Raw genomic sequence first — 27,152 nt, forward strand, 5'->3', positions numbered from 1 at the left:
GTGAATTGCCTGTCTAAGCCCTTTGCCCAGTTTCTGTTAGATTACATAGGACAGATTGAACAAATAAGTAATATTAGGGATTATAGATGCCAAGTTTCTTACTGTTTGAGGAGGGAATTATAATCACAGAAAGGTAGAAAGCTAGAATGATCCCTGTGGTGTTGATGGAAATAGAACGACTGATGTGAGCTCACGGTTTTCAACATATGTAAATGGATATGTAGATATCGATGTTGGCAGGGAAAGTATGAGATAAGCCTGGAATATATTATTATGACAGGAAGCAAGCAAAAACTCAGATGTATTGTATCCAAAAACACAGAAACCAATTTGAATGCCCCCCGACTGTCCAAGGCTGAGACCATTTGAGCATAAAAATAAATAATAATAGCAACGGATTATGACTCGTTGAATAAAATAAAAAAAACCTCTAAGTCCTAAACAAATAAATTTAAAGTTGGTGGAAAATGGGGTATTTACATAGTTTCAAATTACTTCCCATGAAACATTTATTAAATAGAAACGGGAAAAGCATACTATTACAGTGAAGAATACTGCCTGATGACACGTTAATCAAATGATCAACATGCACAGCATCAGTCAATTGGACAAATTAAAATTCTGTGGCATCAACTACAGTGATGGTCCTACCACTAATGCATACTGAAGGGGGAAACAGAGACAGTGAAACTGAGGGTATAACTGGCCTATACGCTTCAAAAATGTCTAAGTCATAAAAGTTAGAAAAGGTAGAGAAACTGTCCCAGACTGGAGGAGAATGAAGAGACTTGAGAAATGAAGACATCGTGCCATTCTGAACTGTCTTCAGAGAAACTTGAGTGGGATCTAAGGGTCTTTTTTCAAGCCTATCAGATAATGTACTGCGATTCAGCCTATGCTTGAAGGGCTAGGAGAGGGCTGAGAGAAGAGTAACTGGCTTGGAGGGCTGGTGGCATTGGGACAATTCGTAACAGCCTGAGCAAGGCATCCGTTGAAGGGTCTGTGGTCACCTCTGTCTGCAGTCCCTGGGCTGGTCTGACTCCAGTGCATTTCCTTCCTTTCCTACCCTTCTTCTTCCTCCATCTGTGCCTCCTCGCTGCATCTGGCCCCCTTTTGTCAGCCCAGGTCGGGTGGGACACGAAGGTCCAGCAGGACTGCAGAGGGCAAGCACAACCTCAGGAGAGGAGGCACTGCCACTGCTCAGACGGACAGGCTCAGCTCGCACACCTTGTGCTGCCCTATCTCATACTTGGTGAGTAGAAGGCGTGTGGTCCTCGATGCCAGCTCTGGGGGTTACTGGGTCATACCTGTCCTGAGGATCCCAGAATGTCACGGAGCTGGAGCCAAAACCGGAGCCAGAGGGGCTGTCCTGGCATACCTAAGTCTCCATGTAGAGAACGCTGTACCGTGGTGCCCACGGCCAGGCCACCCTTATTCCCTATCAGCACTCGGGCAAGTCCTCCAAATTCTTCAGTCACTTCATCTGCTCCCTACACCGGCAGATATCCTCCACCAGGATGTGGTGCTTGGATGGCGAGAACACAGTCAGCAAATATACACAGCCAGTCAATTTTTAATGTCATTTTCCTGATTCTGATGTTTTTATTGTGGTTATGTTTGTGGGGAATATACCCTGGAATATTTGGTGTGGTGGGTATCTGTTTGGGATTTGATGTTTCTTTACTACAAGCTAACGGGTTAGCTTGTTGCTATTTCACTGATGCTCGTAGAAGACATAAGACCTCTGGGTCAGAAACAAAGTAATCTGCTACTCACGGCACAGGAAGCAGCACGAACATCATTTGTGTCTGCTCCCCTTTCCCCCCAAGTCCCATGGGGGCAACACAGAGAGTCTAGACAGCACCTGCACAGTGGATGGTGATACAGAGAGCAACATTGAACTTGGGGTACCTGCTGTTACATGGCAAACCTTAACAAGACTGATTTTTGCCCAGAACATTACCTCATCCCTCAGGCTTGCTCGCTGCCAATGGAACCTGGGAATATATAAAGGGATAGAAGGGATAGAATGTGTATCTATTAAAATGTACCAGACTTTTCGTGGCAGTATTCATATTATTCCTACTATCTCAAGATTGTAAGCCACTTCAGTGTCCATCACTAGAGAAGACAGTGAATCAAAGTGAGTATCACAGTACAGAATCAAAGTGAATTATGGTGTATTCCTGTCTGAATGAAAAGGAATGAACTCCTGGTACATAAAGTGACATGACTGAATCTTACAAACATAAGGTGAAATGACCACTTGCACATTCAGACCGTATACATAGTGTACTGTTTCATTTATATAAAATTGAAAAGCAGACAGAACCAGACGGAGATAGAGGAAGGATGAAAGAGAGAGCAGTAGTGACTGGTAGGAACACGAGGAAGGCTTCTGAGATACCAATTTTTATTTATTTTTTTTCCCCAATCTGGGTGGTGGTTACATGGTTGCATCCACTTTGTCATAATTCGTTGGGCTGAACACTTAAGATATGAGCCATTTCCTCAGTTGTATTTTAGCAGAAGATTTACAGGTAAAAAAAATGCGGTATATATATATATATATATATATAAGTGAAATATATTATATAAGTGAAATAATACACCGATGTTTACAGGAAACACTAATAACTTTCCCATCTTCCTAGTCTCCAGGGTGACCCATTTTTAATAGAACAGTAGGCACCCTTTCCTATTTTCTTCTATTTAAACAGGCATTTATACATACATATCTCTGGCTTCTCTCTTTTGTTTCATTATTTGTGTTTACTGTTATGTGACACACTCTATCAACTTTAAAATCTGATTTTTATTTGGTAATTTGTCATGGGATTTTCTGTAAGTTGATAGCTATAGCTGGAACTTTTATCTCTAATTTGTCCACCTACACATTCATAGTTTTACAGAAATAAGAAGATACACTGTTGTTTATTTTTAATGAAGACTTTTTTTCTATGCATTCTCCCTTTCCCCACACAATCTCTCCCACTTCTCAAACAACCTGCTATTTTCCCTCCTGCTTATATTATCATTTATAAATACATAATATATATATATAATCATTTATGTATGGCAAACAAAAATTTATATATAATATATAAAATATGTTCCCATTAATATTTTCATAATTTATAACTTATATTTAATATTTCTACTCTATCTCTTCCCAAAAAACATTTAATGAACCATTCACTCACTGAATAATCAAAGCTCCATATAGTAGACCGAAATTCAAAATATATAAATACACCCAACCATTATAGCATTTTATTCTTTTTTAAAAGATTTATTTATTTATTTGACAGACAGAGATCACAAGTAGGCAGAGAGGCAGGCAGAGAGAGGAGGAGGAAGCAGGCTCCCCACTGAGCGGAGAGCCCGATTCGGGGCTCGATTCCAGGACCCGGAAATCATGACCTGAGCGGAAGGCAGAGGCTTTAACCCACTGAGCCACCCAGGTGCCCCCCATTATAGCATTTTAAAGGTAGAAATAGTGTGGGTAGGTTTATTTCTCATCACAATTCAAATATAATATGAGGAATTGGGGAAAAATACTTTCTTTCAATTAAACACAAGGCTTTATCAAAGTATACTGTTTGCCTCATACAGCTAACAAATGGAACTATTAGGCTCAATAATATGCATTAATTTTTCTGTCTAATATCTGTATTCTGTTCTCCTCTCTCTGGTGGGAAAGAGCTTCCTTATTAAATCATTAATGTTATTGCTAAGGAGTTACAGGTAGTTACCAAGATGTTCTTTTGTAATACCTAATTTAAATTATCTCGTACCTTTTGAAAGATATAATTTCAAAAATAAGGTTAATTTATATTTTTCAAGAAAATTATCCTGTGAATTGATATGTATTTCTTTAGAAATAAGGGCTAATTAACATATGGAATTAAAACAAATTCATGTGCTATGGTGAGTGCTGTGAAGCGTATAAACCTGGCGATTCACAGACCTGTACCCCTGGGGCTAATAATACATTATATGTTAATAAAAATAAATAAAATTTAAAAATTTAAAAAGGCTGATATTAACTTCATGGGAGTTTACAAAAATTTTATGTTGCTTCAGAAAGTTAAATGGGGATGAACATCAATTTAGTAAGTTTAAGAGATATTCTCAGTTTAAAATTCCATCATAAATCTGTGCCATGTATGGAAAATATGTAGACATATACTTCATGAGTTAGTTTTTGTCTTGACATCAATTTCCTATCAGAGGCTAGGGATTTATAAGCTTTTCATTGTTAGTAACAGGAATAATGATATTGCCTATACTTTACCCTAAAAAATAGAAAGGAGATGGACTTTAGAAACAGGACTCTGAAGAGCCAGCCTAGGGTTACACAGGAGAAACAGGGGATTTCTCTTTGTGTATCACCAACCATCCAATAATGTTTTCTAGGGCTGAGGTCCCAAAGAGAGATGGGTCAGGCTAGGAGGCCCTGCCCCAAGGTGACAAGATCTGGTTGCTTTTTGTTCTGTAATTTATTAATCAGGCTTTGGGATCATCTCATCCTGATGAAAAAGAAATCTGTTTTCTCTAACCCTGAGATTATTAAAACACACTGGTTTTCCTCTTTCAGACATAAGGAATATGGCTGGGCTCAATAATATGGGGTCCATATTTTATCAGGCCTCTCTCACTATGATGCTGGGACTTCACAAAGGTCGCTGTTCATCTGTAGTCACTCCTCTCCATCTTTGCTGTGCACTTCTCTCTTCAGGTACCAAGCACCAGCTCTCTGGGTCGCTTCGTTCCTTAGTCTCATGATCAAATTTCTTGTTGGGAAGGAAGTACTCCAGCCCTGCCACCAGGCAGTTCTTTAAACAGACGGGCTGTAGACTGCCAACTGAATAACCCCAGGGGTCAGCTATTCAATACGAGGGATGTAATCATTCATAATCATGTGTCAATTGCTGGAGAGCACAATTCAAATTCTGCTAACCAGGTACTGTTGACAGCTTTGCTATCAAATCTCCCACACTAGAATCTCACCTGATTTAGGTCTCGCTGTTTCTGTGCATTTAGTGTTTCTGTGCATTTAGTGTTTTAATGCAATTTAGTTTAAAATTGCATTGCATTAATATTTAAAATTAAAATCGATGATTACTCTAGCACAGTGACAGAATGCTGCTGCTGAATGCTATTGGATTTCTCATTAATATTAATTTGCAGTTTGTAGGGAAACGGTTTAACAATGGAGCTACACACATGTAATTCAAATATTGATTAACTGGGCCATAAATCTGTGATCATGAAAAAAATTGCTCTTGACCATCTGTGTTTGATTTTTGGTCTTAGCATATTCAAAATCCATCATATCTCAGTAATAACATGTAATGTATTTTTTATAGTACGTTAGTTATTAGCAAATATTTTCCAATTTTCTTTTTTTTAAGATTATTTATTTATTTGTCAGATTCAGAGAGAGAGAGAGCACAGGCAAGGGAGCAGCAAGCAGAGGAAGAAGCAGGCTCCCTGCTGAGCAAGGAGCCTGATGTGATGTGGGATTCAATCCCAGGACCCTGGGATCATGACCTGAGCCTAAGGCAGATGCTTCACTGACTGAGCCACCCAGGTGCCCCAGCATCAGCTTTAATTAAAAAGTGCACTGCTACATTATCTCTAGGAAAAGACTCTGATGTATTTCAAGCACCATAGGGGTGTGTGTGTGTGTGTGTGTGTGTGTGTGTATTTTAGACTTTCATGCTGGTAGGTTAGACACAGTCTTAGTCTTAAAACCATGTTTGCAACTAGTTCTTCTGATTGCTACATAGTCAAAACTTAGTGTGGCAGATGACAAAGTCAGCCCTGCAAAAAAATGATGTAACTTCCATTACCTAAATTGCCTTCATTGTCTGTGTCAACAGACCATGGCTAGATGACATCACACTGAATTAATCAACTTAATAATTCTTGTTATCAACAAGACAGCCAGTCCTCTACAATCAGCTTGTATTATGTCATAGGGCCAAACCTACCTATCAAAATCTGACATCCCTTTTTGTTTTAAAACAGTATCTTCTATAAGTATTAGTCAATAAATAAGAATGGAAATGATCAACGTAATTGAGATATGCCAGATGACTTCAAAACAGCACAACATGTTCCTTGGAAATGGCCTTTAGAGATTTGGTATCTCTTTCTCCTCCAAATCATAGAGTCAGGCCATGGAAGGGAACTTCAATTTGATGTTCCACCAAATGGGAAGTCTCTTCTGCATCTCCCCGAGGGACTGTCAGCTGGCTCCTGCTTTACCACTCCCAGTGAGAATGAATTTATGTATAACCATTCTCTTATTGGGCAGCGCTAAATGATGGAAGGTAATTTTGTTTCCAAATTTTTCACAGAAATACTAATTCTTCTGTGAGTCAGGTCTGTGTGATTTCCATTTTCACATTGTTCTCTGGTATCACAATGCCTCCTAAAGCATGCATACTGCATGCCAAGAAATTTGTAGAATAATTGTTAGGAACAGAAACACCCAGTGCCTTTACTTAAGGTGTTTATCATCTGCTCATAGAAGAAATAGTACATGCGCATATTTATTTCTAATTCATGTGCCAAAGAGAATCTTCAAGTTCTATGAACTTTTGTTCAGATGAGGTTAAAAAGGAACTATACCCAAATGGAAAGAGGTTGCATGGAGAAGAAGCCTGATAGGTGGAGATACTGAGGTCAAGTGGGGAGAACATTTGAGGCAGAAGGGAGGGCGTGTGCATCGTGAGGACAAAAATATTGGGTATGTTTAGAAAGAAGGAGTAGAACACTTAGGATGCAGCATAAAATAAAGATGTGAGTGAAATAAAAGGCTTTCTTTCTCAGATGGCTTGGGATCCAATCACAGAATACCTGGGAGCCAGAGATAGCCGTATGGATTTGATCCTCTACACCAGCGTTGTCCAAGGTGGGGTGTCAGCTCTGTGAGGTACATGGGAATGCACTAGGGTGTGAAGAGACATCGAAACTCCAGCGAGTTTTCATTTTTAATCTTAAAAAAAAAAAAAAAAGCATTACTAAAATTTAATCTCTTGGGAAGAGTGTCCCAAGAGTGTCCCAGAATGCTGAGCAGTTTGCTAGTTTTTGGTGAGTTGCTCACTGCGACATATGCTATCTGCCCTTCAGGGAGTTTGCAGATTTGGGGTCCCAGGTGGATTTATAGACTATGGCATCTAATTTTAACTAAATGTGTGCTCACAAAATGGCACACAGTTTTAAAGAATTCCTTCCAAGAACCCACAGATTGAAGACAAGACTAATGATATAATCACAGATAAATAAAAAGCAGTGTTTCTTTTACACTAATGGCAAGGTGTTCGGCAGCCACGTTATAAAACACAGATCTCACAAGAAATAACTGTTCCAAAAAACGATACTTGACATATGGGTATAGATCTGATTTTATTTACAATGAACCCTCCCACAAATGGTATGAGATACATGATGCCTTTGTGAAATCTTGAGGCATTTTTTTTTTCTTTTTGCCAGGGCAGCCCTTAAAGTAGGTATTTAAATAAAATGAACTTGGAACAGGAACAGCAACGTCTGTTACTGTACCACGAAGTATTAACCAAAATTTCAGAAATAATGAGTCATGTATATGCCATAAATATGAATAAATGTACATAAAATCTACTCATATAAAACAGTTAAGCATGAATGATACATTATATGCTATCTAAATAATCATATATAATATTAATGATAAAAATTTAGAGAGCTAGCATGTTCTCTGAAACATTAATAAAGTAATTATTCAAATATTTTTTATTATCTCTTAACTCGACTTTTTACATTTTTATGTCTGTTTAAGAACATATCTAATATTTTTGAACAGTCATAACTTCAATATACACTTATAAATACATGCATGTCTGTACAAAGCACATTCTCAAAATGTTCTACCTGAGAGGGGGGTGATAGTTCTTTAAATTTTGAGAAACCACCACTCTACATTTTGGATGAGGGATTCATTAGAGGTTTTGATCCAGGAAGTGATACATCAGTACACTGAGAAATATCAAGAACTGTAGGGGAAAACATGGTACCGATGTACTAAAAAAAAAGAGACAATTTGATAATGAACTGTAAAGGAGAAAGAAGGGAGGTGACTGATAAATTTGTTGAAATAATTCAGGGCTTGAATAAAGGAGAAAGCAGTGGAAACTGGAAGGAGAAGCTAAAGGCCACAGGTACCTTGTGGAGGTAAGATCTGCAGGATTCCAGTAAGTGATTTGTTACTAGAGAAAGGGAGAAAGAGTCACAGAGGAAAACCAAAGGTAGCCGTGAGTTTCTCCTTCAGATAACTGAACGCAGGATGAGGACCTTCCGACAAAAATAGAAATGCTATGCTTTCAGTCTGGTTTAGAAGACAATAGATTTTCTCCAATTTGGGTCACAGTTTATTTAAATAAATCCCTCTATATCCATTTATTCATATTAATTTTTAATTTGCTCCAAAAACGCTTAATCAACTCCCATTATATTTCAGAAACTGCATAAAGAGTCAAGTATCCAAAGATAAACGAGATTGTTTAGCCTCAGGGAACTCACAGATTAGTAGGAATAATAAAAATATATCGATAATGATATATAATGGGAGACGTGCAATTACAGAACCATCTGTACAGGGGTTTGCAAGCACATGGAAGCGCCACCTGGCCTGGCTGGGAACATTTTTGGAAGATGAGGCTCTGGAGAAGAGTAAAAGAATGACTACCTGCTGGTAGCTAGCAGAGGGGATAGAGTGGCCAAGGCACGGTGCAGGTATGTGAGACACTCAAGCAGAAGGAGTTCAACAGAAATCAGATTCCCTGTGACAGGTGGACTGCTTAATTCTGCTAAGAGGTCATGGGCTCTTCTATTCTGAAAAGAAAATCAATAGCGATCAATGAAAAGTGGAAGGCTATCAGGTCTATGCAGAACGAAAACCTAAAATGAAGGAAAAAGATATGGTTTCTATCCTAAAGCTTCAGCATAGAAGGTGAACAATGAAAATTTTAACTGCGGCTATTGAAATTGGAGACATTACCATCCGGTTATTAAATGTGGTCAGTGTGAAATGAGAGAGGCTAGCAGGCACCCCTGCAGATGAGGCCCACGGGAACAGACAAACACAATTAGAAGTTTGTTTCTAGAGAACGCACGCATCCATACAGGGACAGAGGCCACAACCAGAGCTCCAGAAAGTACGTGGATGCTTACAGCGTACTATTAAGGCGTGTATTTACATATGTGCCAGATGAAACTTGAGGCTGAAAGAAGGTAGGAGGTGTGCGAAACTATAGGTGCTCTGCCTGAAAATGTGAAACTGTTGCATGGGATGGGCAAAAAGGAAAGATGATTGTTTAGTTCCGCCGATGGTGGTGTGCAATCGCTCAGAATAAACGTGGCGAGTATGTGTCACTTCATGGATGATATGCGACACCCTGCGCACATTTTATGTCCTCAGATCCCCCCTCCTCGTTAAGTCGGGCGGTGCTGCCATAGTTTGCAGGTGAGACTAAGACTTGCAGGCAAAAGGTGGGCTGCCCGATGTCATGCTGTGGCAAGGTGAGACTCAGATTGGGTTTTCTGACGCCCAGACCAAGCACGTACCACCTCACTAGTGGTTTTTGAATGGGCTCCATGGAGGTCTAAGGGTCTTGCATTTCGGCGTCAGGGGCAGTGTGGAGGACTTCTGTAACTTGTGAGCCATCAAGCACCATTACCCCTTCCTGCGGTAACATTCCATCAATTGTTTTGGAGAATTATCTTTTGATAATTGAGGTTTTTTCTTTCTTTCTTTCTTTCTTTCTTTCTTTCTTTCTTTCTTTCTTTCTTTCTTTCTTTCTTTTTTCTTTCTTTCTTTTTTTTTTTTGCTTAAGGGTGTATGGATAGCTTTTGTATGCAGAAAGAAATCCTCACATCTGCATTCATTTTCACTAAGTCAACATAAAAAAATTTTGTAGTGGTAGATACAACTTATATATAAAGTAAATCCACTTATAAACCTAGTGGTTGCTAATCAGTACTCAGTTCATTTTTTAATGTAAGGTACTAAATTTCCCCAAGCTCTTAAGTACAGCTTACAAATTTAAGTCATATATTATGTTAAACATTTCATATTAAAGTCATGTAAATTGTATGTTCTCCTAAATAATTTAAGGTCTTTGTAAATGTGATTGCTTTAATTATCTGAAACTTTTCAACTTCAAATATTTAATATATCTGGTTTTCTAAAGTACTTTAAACAGATAAGTGGAACTATAAATCTAATACACAACATTTTCTTAAGTACTTAAATGATTCTTAGAAATCTAATAATAAAGATTTGATGATTCAGATTTATTTAAATTGACAAAAACTGGTAAAAATTTATCAAATATTATACCTATTAAATTTAAAAATCACAAAAATCCCTTTAAATTAAAATTATAAGTTTAATATGCCAGATTTAATAGATTTAAAAAGAAGGCAACACACATTTTTCAGATGATTATATACTGCTCAAATTTTCCATTTTCTTTTTCATTTATTTTCCACAGCTGTGGTCACCTGGATTTCCCCTTAATGTTTTAAATTTGTTACAGATATACTGATTCCAAGGATTTGATTTTATCATTCTTTTTTCTCTGGTTATTTTTACATCTTTCTGGTGTTACTAAGTCTTTTATCATCTCTTTACTCAAAAAATTTCAGGTGATGATCAGAGATTCTGGACAGGGACCTGGAACCTACTGGTAATTTCCAGAATAACTACCTGAGCTGCCTGTTAATATACCCTACCTGTTCATATAGAAAAGAGGCTTTTTGAATCCTCACATTTTCTCACAAATGGTTTCATCTGGCCATTTGAAGCCATTTTATTTTTACCAGACTCTGACACAAATCTTACTGTAACTCCTTCCTAAATATAATTGCCTAATTATAAGCCTTACCCCACCCAGTTGCAATTAACCTCTGTTGTCAGCTCAAAGTTAATGAAATCTTCAGGACAGTGCCCACCTTTCACCTGTGCTATGTTATAACTAATATCTTTACTACCTAGTTGATTTTGCACCTTTCTTATATAGATTGCTTCCTTATCTGTTTCCCAGATCACAGATTTATTGCTGTTCGGTTGGCCAGAATTACCTTTCTGGTGTTGCGTGCTATTGGGTTGGGATCATAAATCATGATGTTCTGACCAGTGGATGGGCATGTGGCCAAAGTGGACTTGCTTCAGGACTTTTAATGTTGAGCAAAGGCAAATTAAAAACAACAAAAAAATGAAAACACACACACACACACACACACATCAGAACTAGCAGGAGTGCCCTAAACAAGAAGTGGTTCCAGCCACTGAGATCTACTGCTACTGGTTCCCAGTTGAGTCTCCAGCCTTCCCTTGGGTCCTTTGAGACTTCAGATCCTCCCAATAAGTTACCCAGTCAGGTATTTTGCAACCCCAAACTCCAAGTGACCCAAGCAGCCTAGAGGATGCTGTACTGATGAAGAAGGGGCTGTACTTAGGGGAGAAAGGGCAGGAGTCCTGACCCATGCCTCAGTCAGATCAGCCACACTGTTATCTGTCCTGTCAATTTCATTTGAAGAAGGTCTTAAATCACTGTATTGCTACCAAGGTGTGAGATTATTACACCCATGACTGCTAAGGTCCAGAGAATTTTAAGGACAAACTGAAGGATAAGAAGTACTAAAGGACATATGCCGGAATAAAACAGAAAATGAGAAACTTGAGGCAGCTTTCAAAATTCATGGTGCATCAAAGAGGATAGAGAAATCAGGATATATTTCAATGTGAGAAGACTCAATGTCTAAAAATTGAGGACTGAGCAATAAGGTCAAATAATAAAAGGTATGAATGGGGTGCCTGGGTGACTAAGTTGGTTAAATGTCTGCCTTCAGCTCAGGTCATGATCTCAGGGTCCTGGGATTGAGCGGTGAATTGGGCTCCCTGGTCAGCGGGGAGTCTGTGTCTCCCTCTTCCTCTGCACCACCCCCATCATTCACCATTCGTATCTTCTCTCTCTCTTTCTCTCTCACCCTGTCTCAAATAAATAAATAAAATCTTAAAAAAATATTAAGAGGTATGAAGAAAGGGCCAGGAAGTCCTTATTAAAGATGCATAGGAAATGTGTGATCATTACTTCAAAGTCCCTGAGAAAAATATGCAGCAAAGACAGAACATGTTAGGAGTAGGACTTCCACAGAGAAACTGATTTAACTAAAAATGAAAACTAAACCTCTCATACTTGATTTCTCAGCTTTTCCATAAACTAGAGCATGGGCACATGCTTTAGGTTCAACTAATCAGACACACAAACATAGAAACACAATCCAAGGATACAAAGGTACTGGCACTGTGAAAAATTCTTCCCAGAGGTGGCACAGCTGTTTCTAATGGCAGCAGAGCCAATGTGGCCAGTGGCCAGTGGCCAGTGGTAGGCGAGATGTATGGAATCAACCAAAGAATCTAGGGTTCAGCTTGGGGGCTAGTGACAATTTCAATAAATTGGTCTTGGAGTAATTTCAACCATACGTCTGGCTACATGGCTCCCCTCTGTTTCTGCCTGTTTTCTGAGCTTGATTCTCCAGTTTTCACGAGGATTCTTTGATTCATCCAACAGAACTAATCCTTAAGGAAAAGATGGGGAAATCTAGTATTTTATACCTGGTGTAATTGGTTCTAGGAAAAAAAAAAAACTGGCTAATATTAAGGGATGGAATTTGGGGAGCCTATGGCATGCAATGACTAAGTTAATCAAATTATCCCCTGTGGTCACTCTGGAATAATATGCCTATTAATGGCAAGGCTTTGGAGGACCATGTGTCCTCCACTGCAAAGGAAGTTCTTCATGATCAGGTGAACAAAATGGCCAACTCTATGGATGTCAGTCATCCTCCTTCCTAACCACCCACATGTTTGTTCACTTGGGCCAATGAACAAAGAAAAATGGTGACAATGGCAGTTGCAACAATGTGAATTTCCTTTCACCTGCCCATCACTTTTGCTGAGTGCCCAAATTTGCCAGCTGCAACCAAATCTGAATCTCTGGGATATTAACATACCCCAGAAGAACTAGCTGTCTTTGTGTAATTAGATTCCTTCCCTCATGTAGGGAGAAATATTTTGTTCTACTGAACTACAATTTGCCTCCTTTTTCTACCATCCATTGACTTACTGAATGCCTTATTTACCACCATGATTTCACATGCAACATTGTTTCTCACCTAGGAAATTGCTTTATAATGAAAGAAATAATGTAATGCCTATGAAATTCATTAGTCTTATGATATATTCCATTATAAAGAAGCAACTACAAAATAGTGATAGAAGCTACTTATGATTTATTACCACAACAGCCAGAAGACAACGTCTCGTAAGTTTAGGGTACATGCACTCCTCTAACCTGGAGGTCAGTATTTGTCCTGTTTCTCCCTAGTCAGAATAGATGATGAAGGATAAAGGAGGTAGGTAGGAATGGCATCTCTTATTACATTTATTACCCACTCGCAAAAAATGTTCTTCTTTGTCTCCAAGCCTGGCACTGCTGCTGATACTGACTCTGGGATTCTGTGATTCTGTATTGCTTGAACATCTACTGGCTTCTGAAAGTATGAGAATAGAGGCACATTATTGCAGAGCTTAGATCTTGTGATTCAAAGTGTCAGGACCCAAGGGATCTTACACATATCAGGGGTAGTAAGAGTTTTCCTAGTTGAACTAGATGATGGGACTCCCAGGGGCACTGGGTGAACAACCATATGGTTGTGCAGAGTAACCAATCCTGACCATACAGGGGAAGTTGGGTTTGGCTATATAATACAGCTAGAAAGAAATAGGGACAGAACTTGAAGAATTCCCTGAGTACTTCCTAGGACCCCATGTCCTGGGGCAAAATTACAAGGAAAGTACAGTAACTTAATACAGCCAGATCCATCAGATGTCCTGCTATTTTCAGAAGCACTTTGGGTCCCTCAATGGATAAAGAACTTTGGTGAGGGGATGTGTTGGCTGAAGACAAAGGATCATGGAAAGAATAGAAATCATATATGCTGGTACAGGTCTGTGACAGTTGCAGAAGTAAAAACTGACATTTAACCCTGTTTTCTATTATGTCATATTCTTTGAATAACACTTTTTAAAAGATGGGTCTTTGTGGTTAATTTACAGTTTAATCCATAAGTTACATGATATTGGGGAAAGACCGTAACGAAGCCAGAGAGAAATGTGACTTTGAGCTAAAAAGAAAAAAGATTCAATTTTAGGTTGTTCCTTAGGGGATGAAGTAAGTGAGATTTTGGTTAGGGGGTAAATCAATTGCATTAAATTAGGCAAAAATATTTTTTAAGGATAAGTATGGGAAGAAGAGTGTGTGTTAATATTATCCACCTAAAGGGATCAACTGGGTAGACATTTGCCACATATGTAGGTGTGTATGTGTGCGACAGGGGGTGACACAGTCTGTGAATATTCTTTCTATTGGTGAATAACTTTCTCAGTTCCCCTGACAATGGGCACAAATCTGTTCCCTCAGCTCTGCCAATGAGAAGCACCTGTCCTAGACTCTGAAACAACAGAAAGCTGCACAGAAAGCAGAGACAGTGGATAATTCTTCAGGAATGGTAAAGTTTTAAGCAACATGGTCTCCAGAGATGGTACTGGCACCAGACCTGGCTTAATAAATCATATTATATTTTGATGAAGCCACAGTGACCACTGTTATTTCCACTTATTTCAGAAGCCAAAGAGCAAGAAAGCTTAAATAACAATCCAAAGGAGAAGAGGGGGATTTTGGGGAGGCCCTCCTTTCAACCATTACTTGGAAGGTAAGAATCTCCATGTTTTACGCTACATCATGGTTCCTCTGTAAGAATGCTTCACTCTTCCCCATGCATGTATTTATTTTCCCATGAAATTAGAATATTTAAATCAGAGCCTGTTTTTCATTCTTTTAGTGCTGTAGTATATTAAGGAGCTCAGTATATGAAATTATCTTTCATATCTTCATGAAAAGAAAACCTTTAATTATATATTTATACACACACGCATATATATACATATATAACATAGGCTTCTGATGAGGCTCACTGTAATATTTACTTTAACTTTTGAAAAACATTGATTTTAAGCACTTAACTTATAATTTATAGTTAGCCTTATAGAACATATAATTAAGGAAACATTAAAAACATACAAATGGATTTTTAAATTTTTTTTTAAGATTTTATTTATTTATCATACAGAGATCACAAGTAGGCAGAGAGGCAGTAAGAGAGAGGGGGAAGCAGGCTCCCTGCTGAGCAGAGAGAGAGGGGGAAGCAGGCTCCCTGCTGAGCAGAAATCCAGATGCAGGGCTCGATCCCAGGACCCTGAGATCATGACCCAAGCCGAAGGCAGAGGCTTTAACCCACTGAGCCATCCAGGTGCCCCATAAAAATGGATTTAAATGTTTAAATTGTACAATAATTTTCATCTTCATATTACCACATATTATTCTAATTTTCAAATAATTTTGTTTCTTGTTTTTACAATTGCAAATTCAGAGAAAAACAAGTGAGCAAAGAGGAGGAGGCCATAATTGCCCTACCTTGATAATCTCTGTTAATATATTCAGCAGCAGATGGGTAAGATTAGAAATTGTCAATCCATTTGGAAAGGTACAAATAAAAAGTGAAAGCCTCCCTTCCACAGGAATGCCATCCTGAAAAAAATGAAAAAGCTTTAATTTACATGTATTTATATGGGACCACACTATATGCACTATAACGTACCACGCTTTTTTCACATACTGTAATTTGGAATTCTTTCCACATTAGCATTTAAATCTCCTTCACAGCAGATAAGTTGTATAGCACTGTACTGAGTGAACAGACAATAATTTATTTGTTCAGTACTTTACTGATGGACACTGATTGTTTCCAGTTTCTCTTTCTCTAGCTCCCTCACTCTTCTTTATTTTCCCCCAGTAGCACTTTAAAGTTTCCTTCATCTAGGACCTATGTATTTGTTGAATTCACAGGGTCTTTAGCATGTTTTCTTTTTGCTATTTGAGCCATTTCTTCTTTACTTGCCAGAATTGGGATAAGTGATTTTGTTAGATATATATCTATATCTATACATACAATATGGCAAAAGGCGAATTAAGGACAAAAGCTAAATGGTTAGTATTTCAGAAAAATACTAAACAAGAAGTTCGAAATTTTACTCTGATCCAGATTTGAAATTGAGAAAAGAAATTTTAAAAAATCATGATATTTGTTATCTAGACTCTCCTGAGATTTCATTTTTCATCTTACTATTCACTTCATCCTCCATTACTCTACAACTACACTGCCTTTGGCCAATTCTTGGAAAACCCAAGTTTCTTCTTGTCTTTTTGGACCTTTGAATTTACACTTTCTCCTACCTCAGAATAATTTCACCCCCATGTTTCAGATTTTCCCCCAAATCTCAGTTTAAATGTCAACTCCTTACCAGACTTTCCTGGGTAAAGGAGGACCCTCCCTCCCCTTTCTCTTTCACTGCATTTCAGCACCTTCAGACAGCTCATCACAGTCTTTTAACATTTAACTCCTTTGTCTCAAACGTATATTGTAGATCCCCCAATACCCACTTAAGTACCTAGCATGTAATATGCTTCAATAAATACTTGAAGAAAAAAAAAAGAATTCAGGTAAAGTGAATTTAATTACTGTAGAATTAACTTTTACTGAATGTATTTGCCAGGAACAGGTGTCAGTATATGTTACTCACGCTAAGGTTAGACTTTCATAGATTCGGGATTCTGAAATCCTTTTAATCCATTAAATCTTAATCCCCAAGTTTTAAATATAATTTAAAATTTCAGACCATTTCGCGAAATCTCCCACCAGTCTCCCCTTCCCACCATAAAGATCCACCCGCTTACCCCTAACTTCTTCAGTTCCCCGCCCGTCCCAACAACCTGGCTGAGCTGGGCTGTCCGGGCAGAGCCTTTCGGGACCCGGGGCGCATGTGCGGCACGGTGCGCACATGCGCAGTATTCGCGCAGCTGGCGGGGAGGTGCGGGAGGGGGGGTCCCCAGCCTAAGGCTGAGGTGGCCGCCACGGAGCTGGGGGCGGGGCCTGCGACACTATGGCCGAGGGCAGCGGGGAAGTAGTGGCGGTACCCACGTCCGGGTCTGCCAACGGCCTCAGCAATGGAGCAGGCGGGGTCCCGGCGCAGACCAGCAACCCTCTGTCGCGGAAGCTGAATAAGATCCTGGAGACGCGGCTGGACAACGACAAGGTAACCGGAACTGGCAGGGCCTGGGGTCCCGCGTTGCCCGCGGGCTGAGCCTGGCCGGGGGCGGTGTCTGTTCGGCACCCACTCCCTCATCCCAGTGTTTCTCCGTCCCTCCGTGGCGGGGACTGCAAACCTGCGGGATCCGAAGTGGGACGGGTAAGAAGGGGGAGGCCGAGGAGACCCTGGAAAAGCGAAGAGGTGTCTTGGGTGTCACCCCCTATTGGGAAAACGCTGTTCCTGGAAGGCTCTGGCTCCGGGAGGCAACGGTGGCGTCTCCTACCGGGGAGGTGTTCGTGGGTCCGAACAGGGGGAGAGATTAGGGGCAGGGTTAGAAACCATGCAAGAGTAAATTACAAGACTGGGCAACGTGAATCGGGGTTAGGAGGAGCTGGAAAACCGGGGTAGGCAAATTGAGCATTTCCACCCACGGGTAAGAACAACTGAAATAATTTGCCCCGGGAAAGAACTGCTTGCTCGGGGCTCAGATGAAATACTGGGTGCTACTAGTTTTTGTTGTTGTTAGCTAAGTTACGCCTGTGACATGTGGGCTCATGCTGTTATTTCTTCACAAGATAAAACCGTCCACATCCTCACCCAAGTACCTCCCGAAACGCATCCTTCCAGCTTCTATTGTAGCTGTAGCTGGTTATCTCTTCTGTATCATTGAGTCTTTGGGTAAATTGGTCATGCCCTAAAGAAAAAATATAAGTAGAAGTGAGAGAACTTTACAGATAAATTTGGGTAACTGAAAATAAGCTGTCAGTAAGAATTTGTTTGTAAGAAATGTAAGAAAGACGCGGCTCTGGGGCCACCACTTATCAGATATAACATCAAACCTGAAGCATTAGGATTTGAGTAAGCCCCTTAATTTCTCTAAGCTATTTTTCATCATTTCTAAGTTGAGAATACTGCTGGTAACTTTTACCTCAGGGTTGTTGTGAGGATTCAACAAGAGAATCTGAAGTGCTCAGAACAGTGCCCTACACTCACCATTTCTTATTAAATGTTATTTTTATCATACAGCTTATTGTTTAATGTGACTAATACTGACATTTATTATCTTATTTAATACAGCTGTGATATAGATAACATTATCTCCTTTTTACCCAAGAGAAAAGTAAGGTATCGAGAGAGTGTAACAAGGTTAAATCATATAACTGATAACTGCTGGAGCTGTAATTTGCACCTGTCTATGTGATTTTGTTCATTCATCCTTTAGGGATTACTTCTTTGAGCCAGGCCTAGGACATTTCAAGGTTATAGTCAAAAGAAATGGCTTCTTTTTTTTTTTTTCTTTCTTTCTTTTTTTTTTTTTTTTGTACATAAATCTTTGTAGTGTTTTCTTAAATATTAGATTGAATTTAAATAGCTTTACTATTTTTGTCAATCCAGCCAATATTGCAAAATAACATTTTAACTGAAACAGAAGGGTAAGGCTTTTAGAATATATGTTAGTTCAGGCGTAGGAATTTGTATTTGGAGTTAGAAATCCTGGGCTTGGTCTTCTCCCATCTCTCCTTTAATGCATATTTTCTCTGTAGGAAAACTCTCTCACTTTCATGGTTTTAAACAACAGAAAGGGTGATGATTCTCAAATTTATAACCCTGTTCTTGACATCTCTACTGAGCTCCAGATGCGTCTAGTTCGTTGCTTATATGACACTTCCAATGTCAATACCTGATCAACGTCATAAAAACTTAACATAGCCAGACTCTTGGTTTTTCTCCAATCTGTTTCTACTTTCCCCTGTTAGGAAAGAACATCACTTACCCAGACAAGCAAAAAAATATATGTAATTTTTGATGCTTGTCATTTTTTTCACTTCGTGCATTGAATTCGTTAACAAATCCTATAGGCTTTACCTTGAAAAAAATAGTTTTGGAATATCTCCTTTTCATCTGCACTGCTGCTGTTCTAAGTCACTATCAAATCTTTGCTTGGATTATTTTAGTTTCTTCCTATTTTCTTCCTTTCTTGCCCTCCCCCGCATCTGCTTTCCTCACAAAGTTAGAATAAACTTTTGAACTTACAGAACACATTACATTACTCCTTTCCCTAAAGCCTTTAGTAGTGTCCCACAGCTTCAGTCATACAGCGTTTCTGCTGCTTTCATGTCTTTGTACTCACGGCTTTTTCTTTTTTTTTTTTTTCTGTCTGTGAACGGCTTTATCTCCATGGATCCCTTTCCTGTTACTTAGGCCTCATTTCAGAAGTCCCCTCAGAGAGGCCTTCCTCTCATTTCTCCTCCCAGTTACTCAGTTCCTAGCCTAGAGGCTACAGGTAGTTCGTACTTCTTATATATATCCTTCCAGAGATAGTTTATACATTCACCAGTAAGTATGTATGTATATAGTCCTCTTTCTTTTTTAACAGTTGGTATTATAACTGTTTCTATACTTTCCTATTTCACTTGCTGTGTCTTGAAGTTTGTATTATGTAAGTACATAAAGAATTTTCATCTTTGTTAAAATCGTTGTCATAATTTCTTTAACCAATCTGCTTTAGGTGGACATTAAGGGTATTTCTAATCTTTACAATTCCAAACTATTCTGCAGTGAGTGGTCTTGTATACATGCTGCAATGTACAAGTAAGTAGCTTATAGTATTTTGGAAACAAGTTTAATATTCAGTAATGGGAAGGTGGCCTGGTATTTTTTGATTATTTAATGGAAACATTTGAAAATGATTTCATTAAAATTTGACTTAAGATTAGGAAAACATGTGAAAATCAATCCCAGTAATTGTCTTTTATCATCAATTGTGTAGGAGATGTTGGAAGCTCTCAAGGCACTTTCAACCTTTTTTGTTGAAAACAGTTTGCGGACTCGAAGAAATTTACGTGGAGATATTGAACGCAGAAGTTTAGCCATCAATGAAGAATTTGTCAGCATTTTCAAGGAGGTGAAGGAAGTACGTAAATTCTTTTCCTTTAACATTTATTGAGGACTGACTGTATGCCTAACTCTGTTCTAAGTATTTTTATGAATTAGGTTGATATGTTTGCTGTTCACATATCATGTTCAAATAGAAAACTTAACTACTTATGCCAGAAGCGTCCAGATCCTTCAGTTAGTGGGATTTCTGAATCTGTGACCTCCACTAATGCTGCTTCTTAGAACGTTCAAACATTTTTTCTAGGATATTCTCTTAGAAATTTTTATTTTTTTTAACAATAAGAAAAAAACAATTCTTTAAATGTTTTCCAGTAGAAGTTTTTCCTTACTGAATAAACCTCCTTTGGATAACTATTTCTCCATTTAAGATTAATTAGAATTGAGTTACTTTAGTGCACCATAAATTATGAAATTTTCAGATTCATTAAGATCAGTTACTTTCAGCATAAGTAATATTTTTATCATACTTGAGTGAGCAGACTACTCACCATAGGGTAAAAATGAACTTTATTTATTATGTTGTTATATTTTACTTATGCAATATTTTGTTAATTTTATTAATATCACATGTTCTGTATGTGTTGTATGAAAGTGTATATAGAGTTTCAGTGACTAATAAACGGGATGTTTAAATGTTTAGGAAGATTTCATTGACTGAGGCTAAAAATCTGGAAGGTTGGAAGGACAGTTTGGTAGTGTTCGTAAGAATAGAAAGGGTCTCCAAGAGCACATGCAAATTGTGGCCTCTGAATACTGTTTCCCTCTGAAAGGAACAATCTTACAAATATCAGAAAGCAGGGAAGCTACCTGAGACCTTTGGGAAAGTGGCAGAAGAACTCTAGAGCTAATTTGATGAGGCTTCTGTTGGCCAGGGATAGGATGATTAGAGCCTCAATAAGAATAACTCAGCGGACAAAACTCATTAAACATGTTTAAACCCACAAATTCATACAGATCTAAGAACCAAACAGAACCCTCATTGGTTATATTTGATGGATATAAGGGAACCAGCTTCTTTTGAAAAGTGCTAAATAAAAGGAAGGAGTCAAGCCTTTATCCTGTCTTTTGTTCCAACTACATGCGGTTTTTGAGGGGTGGCTTCTCTTTATAGCTTTATTCTAGTAAATGAAGGAAGAGTGACAGAAGATGAGAAGATTTTTGCCACTACTGTTAAATTTATGGATCTAGCTCAAGACTTCTCAGCTTGGCAGTATTTTACATTTTGGATCAGACAAGTGGGGACTGCCCTCTGCTGTTTGGGTTGTTGAGCAGCATCCCTGGCTTCCAGCCGCTAAATGCCAGTAGTACCACTTTTCCTTAAGTCGTTCCTCCCCAAAATGTCTACAATCACTGCCGAATGCCCCATTGGGGGACAGAATTGCCTAGCTGATCACCATCGATGTAACCATTGGTCATCACTAGCAGCTAACCTCACAAGAAGCAGTTAACCTCGTATCTGTCACTCCTAATAAAGGTATACAACACCACCTGTGAAAAATTCTTGCCAGAAAACTGAACCAAAATATAATCAAGCTTCTAGATCTAACTGCCTGTTTATAGGAATTACTGGGGTCAGAGGACTATAAATTTAACACCACAAATATGCAGTCAGCAAATATAGAATGTGGGGAACTGTAGAGACAAATGGGTTGGTTTCTTTTTTTTAAAGATTTTACTTATTTATTTGACAGCGATCATAGGTAGGCAGAGAGGCAGGCAGAGAGGAGGAAACAGGCTGCTTGCTGAGCAGAGAGCCTGATGCGGGGCTCAATCCCAGGACCCCGGGATCATGACCTGAGCCGAAGTCAGAGGCTTTAACCCACTGAACCACCCAGGTGCCCCTGAGCTGGTTTCTTCAACAAATAAATTGTAAGAAAAAGAAAAGAAAAATAGGGAGAAGTGAGACAGTATAGATTAAAAAAAAAAAAAAAAAAGGAGAAATAGCAACCAGTTGCTATTTATGAATCTTAGTTGGTTCCTGACTTGCAGTAATTATTTAAAGATTGAAACAGCTGGGGAGATTGGAACACTGACTAGATACTTGATATTAAGAAATTATTGTTAAATATTTAGATGTGAAAATGGCATTATGTTTTTTGAGTCTTCTTAGAAGCATATAGTGATGTTTATGAATGAAATAATAAAATATTATGAATATAAAATAATTCAGTTTGTGGAGGAGGGAGAAAGGGATGGAGGAGAGGTAGAAAGTGGGTAGAGAAATAGATGAAACAAGAGTGGTCGAAGCCAGGTGATAGGTATGTGGGCATTCATATTCTTGGAACTTTAGGATATTTTTGAAAATATTCCATAATAAAAAGATTTAAAAAAGTTTATCATACACTAATTGTACTTCCCAGACTATAGTTTTATTTGGGGGGCGGGGAGAGATACTTTGTCCTAAGTTCAAATAAAGACTTTTAAAGTAACATACAGGCCATTAAATTACAGTCATCAAAACTCTGCATTGAAGTCATATATTCAGAGATGTAGTTTTTATTATTTGACAAATCAGGTCCATTTGGTATATTATGGTGGCTAAAGTATTAGGAGTAGTTATTCTTGACCTAGCTGGCTGATAATATCGTAGTGCTATTCATATTAGGTTACACAGTGAGATTTAAGGGAATAGTGAGATTAGTTTACTCAGGCTTCTGCTATTGCTAATATTAATTGATATTTTGAAATTGTGCTTTTTTTTTTTTTTACTGTTCACTTGAAAGCAATTTAGCACTTCCTTTAATGATTTGGTGTATATGCTATTTGTAATGAAGTATAGAAAGTAACATTTGAAAATACTGGGTGCTATGATACTTAAAATTCAAAGTACTTTATAGAAAGAAGGGATAAGAATCTTGCATCTAGAACTTAGATTTATGTTCATATTCTGATAAGTGATTTTTCAACTGGTTTATCCTCACATTTTGTTTATAGCCTCACTGGGCAGCTTTCTTATCTCTTACCCTCTGATTGGCCCATCCTTCATAAGACTGTCATGTTTCTATTTGAAGGTCTGGGTGTTGTGTTGAAAGGGATTGTCCATTGTCTACCACTGAAACTTCTTTGTGTATCTTTCTGTTGTGTGACACCAAATTGAAATTATTGGGAAAAAGAAGATAGTAGTGCAGTATGAAGCTAGGTGTGATTTTGTGATATCATTTTCTCATATAATATTTTTCATTGATTCAATAAGGACTAGAGAATGGTTTCATGAAAAGTGTAGAGCCTGGGAGACCTGTTGGAAAGCTTTTTTTTTTAAGTCACTTCACATAAGAAATACTAATTGATGTGAACTGAAGTGGTAGCTATTAGAGTAGTAAAAAAGAAATGGATATACAGTAAGGGTATAAATGATAGATCTTAAGGACCAGTTACATTCCCATGTACCTGGAGGAAGCTAGAGGAGGAAGTACATGGGGAGAGAATATTACTGAGAAAATTATCAGCTTTGTGGCATGATGTACAATGTGATGACCTTCCACAAGGTAGAGAAGGCACGATTTTTAGTTTATTGGGTTTTCATATTTGCTTATTTTTATTAATTAAAAGTTAACAAATAATTCATTACAGAAGAGTTAAACAAAATCAGAAGTCAAAACAATTGCTTATAATCCTATCACCCAGAAATAACTTTTGTCAGTATTGTCTGGCTTTTCCTGTGTACTTCCTTGTGTGTGTGTGTGTGTGTGTGTGTGTATGTATATACATACATACATATATATATAGTTTCATAATGCTTTTTTAAAAATCTTATATAGACCTCTTTCTATCCATGTATACACACACACACACCACACACACATACATGCATGCACATACGCACGCATACACACACATATATAGTCATTGTTAATATACACACAGAGTTCCATTGTATAGAAAATGTTTCACATTTTCCTTTTGTTTTGGGCAACTCTGTGTTGATCATCTTCTTACATATATTGTTGCACACTTATCTGATTAATTCCGTAGGATAAATCTCTGTGTTAGTACTCCTGAATGAAGAGGTATTAATGTTAAGCATTTGTCATTTCCTATTGTCACCCCCTTTAAAAAGCTTATACTAATTTCTTTACATATTTTCTAACACTAGATGTTATTCTTTTTAATTATTTCCAATTTTAAATATAGTATCTTTTGTCATGCTTTGACAAAAAAAAATTCATGAGATGAAAATAGGATTTGGCTAAGAGAAGAGAATTTCTGTAACAACATAGGTAATGTTTGCTGTTACTTTTTTCCTTTTCAGGAACTTGAAAGCATAAATGAAGATGTTCAAGCAATGAGCAGTTGTTGTCAAGACATGACAAGTCGCCTACAGGTACTGGATTTTACTGTAGTTCCTGGTTCAAAGTAAGCTTTCAAAAATTGTGACCTAGATCTATAAGATGTATGGATATCTAAAATATCATGTCCTGTAGGAAGTTCCAATGTAAATATTATGCTTGTTTTTTTAACTAAAAATGAGTATTTTGGGGTGATGGTTTACTGATATTGTTCATTTAACTCCATATGCCTTTATATTTTGATCTTGTCAGTGTAAAGCTAACTGCATAGAATTTTGATAAACCTTTCAATCCCACAATATCCCATAAATCCAGCAAAAATGATTGCCTTAGTAGAAAGTCTTAGGAATAAGTCCAGGCTAAAGCTATGCCTAATACAGACCAACCTTAATTATGTTTTGTGCTCAGCCTCCCCACAAAAGAAAAGAAATAATCTCAGGAAAATATCTGTAATTCTACATCGGTTTATTAAAGCAGTTTGAAACTTCTAGTTTGATTGCAGAGTTAAGATTTAACCTAATTATCCTCATTTATGTAATTTTGGAATAGTGAAGAGAATAGGATTCCTCCTAAGAGTCAGTCATGATTATGTTTACGACCTTCACATTTATTTCAAACTTAGACCTTTAAGATTCTCCTGGAACTATAGAGAGAGCTACAGTGATTCTAGGAAGATTCCTTAATCTTTGCATACTCCACAAATCAGTCCTAAGCTAAGCTACTTAGCTACTTCCATGACCTCTCTCTAGAACCAGTTTCCCGTTTCTCTAAACTTTTAGCTCTCCTACTCTTAACTAAATTTCAGTACTCTTGCTAATGTATCAGATACTATTGGCATATCTGTTGTTCAACCTTAGGTCCTTATGAATTACATAATATTTAAATAGTCATAAAATCTTTGCTAATTATTGTCATTTTATATTTTTTGCAATATTATTTTTGTTGCTTAGTAATTTTGTTTGACTGTTCTGTTCCTTTTTTTCTTTACTTCCTTTTCTCATTTTCTGGCTTCCATGATTTTTATACCTTTTCTCAAATTACACTCTATAAGGTTTTCTGTATTATATACCCCTGCATTTATTTTGTAGTATTATTTTTATAATTCGGTTTATGGGATTACTCAAGTTCTTCTTTTGGGGGACAGTATCTCTTGTTTTCAAATTTTTATCTTTAATTGTATTTTTATCCTTTTATCATAGCCATTTGTAGATATAAAAAGATCAAAGTATTTTTATTCTTCATGCTGTTTTCAAAACAGATTATAAGTATTTTAAATCACAAAGTATCCTCTTTAGTTTTGTCCTTTGTATTTTCTTTGCACCCCCCCAATCCTATTTTTTTCCATATAATGGCATGAGCCCTTCTCTCTTTTTTTTAATCAATTTTATTGGGGAAAAATGATGTACAATAATAAACTGCATCCACTTGTTATATACAAAACAATGCATTTTGACAATTCCGTACCCATGAAATAGCTACCATAATGAAGATGCACACTTTCATCACTTGCAAAAGATTCTTTCATAGCTTTTTAAACTGAATATTTAAAAATATTTTATATTACTTGTTGTTTACATTCAATTTTGAATCTAAGATTAGTAGGGATTAGATCCGTGATTTTGAAAGTTTTGTTCATCCATTGGCACTGATTTATTGCATATAGTGTTTTTATAATCTTGGTAGTACCCACTCAGACTGTCAACTCTAGAATAATGTTTTTAATTCATTTATAGAGAAAAGTATTATTTTTTATTTTAGGATGTTATACACAGGACTAATTAAATTAGCTCATATTTTCCAAAGTACTTTAGATTTAGGACATTTTAGAAATTATTATTACAAGATACTTTTAGAAATGCAGTCAATAATTGCTTATATGCCGTGGTTTATCCCTTTGTGGACTTGCTTGGATAAATAACATTTAGAGGCATATGTTTATTATTTAATGAGAAACAATCATTCTTAACATTTAAGATAAATTGGAAATTGCTTTAGGATAATGATCTTCACTGCTATTATTAAACTTAATTTTTGAATCATCACTGCAATTTATAAATGAAAAGTCAGGATATATGCGTAATTCTTATTGTATACCATTGTAAGCAAGTATCATAGTTAGGTGATTAATAGATGGTGTTTTTTGTAAGATCTACCTTCAATTTAATGATGACTCAGACTAAACAAAGAAGCTAGTAAACATTTTTAATAATTGATTTTATGAAGCATTCTTTTTTCACAAATACTAAAATGTAAATATATTTTAGAATTGAGAGAATACTACATTTTAAACAATTATATTAGTCAAGAATAAGGTGACAATGATCTTGAAAGCAAAGCAACATTAGGAAAGATAAAGAAGAATTTGAATAAATTAGTGGGTTTAAAGAGTAATAATTTTAGAATAGTACCATGGGAGCCATTGTGTTCAACTCCATTCCTTAAAAGTTATTGATCTGCTGAATTACATAGGTTCAAATCTATTTTTTTTCTTTAATTACTATTTGCTAGGTACATAATTTGGTTGCAAGGAACACAGACTCAACTGGAGATGGGGGTGGGACTGGATGCCCATTTGAAGCAATGAGGCAGAAAATTTCATTAACAGTTGGAAAGACTGTAGGAAGATTAGTCCTCTAAGAACCCAGAAATTACCATAGGGTAGGGATTTCTGTGTAGATCTAATGCAGCTCTGGAAACATTAGCAG

The 27,152-nt window shown here is 37.4% G+C and overlaps 1 protein-coding gene and 1 long non-coding RNA gene across 2 annotated transcripts in view; both read left to right on the forward strand.

The window, feature by feature from the left end:
- The first annotated feature begins 2,080 nt into the window (after positions 1–2,080).
- Positions 2,081–15,953, forward strand: LOC125095847 (uncharacterized). The gene is made up of 4 exons (XR_007125967.1): positions 2,081–2,143; positions 14,538–14,625; positions 14,742–14,829; positions 15,547–15,953. It is a non-coding gene; the product is annotated as an uncharacterized LOC125095847 (long non-coding RNA).
- Positions 15,954–17,054: 1,101 nt separating this feature from the next.
- The window catches only part of COG6 (component of oligomeric golgi complex 6), a 99,679-nt gene continuing 89,581 nt past the window's right edge, over positions 17,055–27,152 (forward strand). The window contains exons 1-3 of the mRNA XM_047723247.1: positions 17,055–17,269; positions 20,034–20,177; positions 24,411–24,482. Of these exons, the coding sequence (XP_047579203.1) occupies positions 17,117–17,269; positions 20,034–20,177; positions 24,411–24,482 (369 nt within the window). The 5' untranslated portion in view covers positions 17,055–17,116. The remainder of the gene's footprint in view (positions 17,270–20,033; positions 20,178–24,410; positions 24,483–27,152) is intronic.

This window comes from Lutra lutra, chromosome 3, assembly GCF_902655055.1.
Source record: "Lutra lutra chromosome 3, mLutLut1.2, whole genome shotgun sequence".
Classification (NCBI taxonomy): Eukaryota; Metazoa; Chordata; class Mammalia; order Carnivora; family Mustelidae; genus Lutra; species Lutra lutra.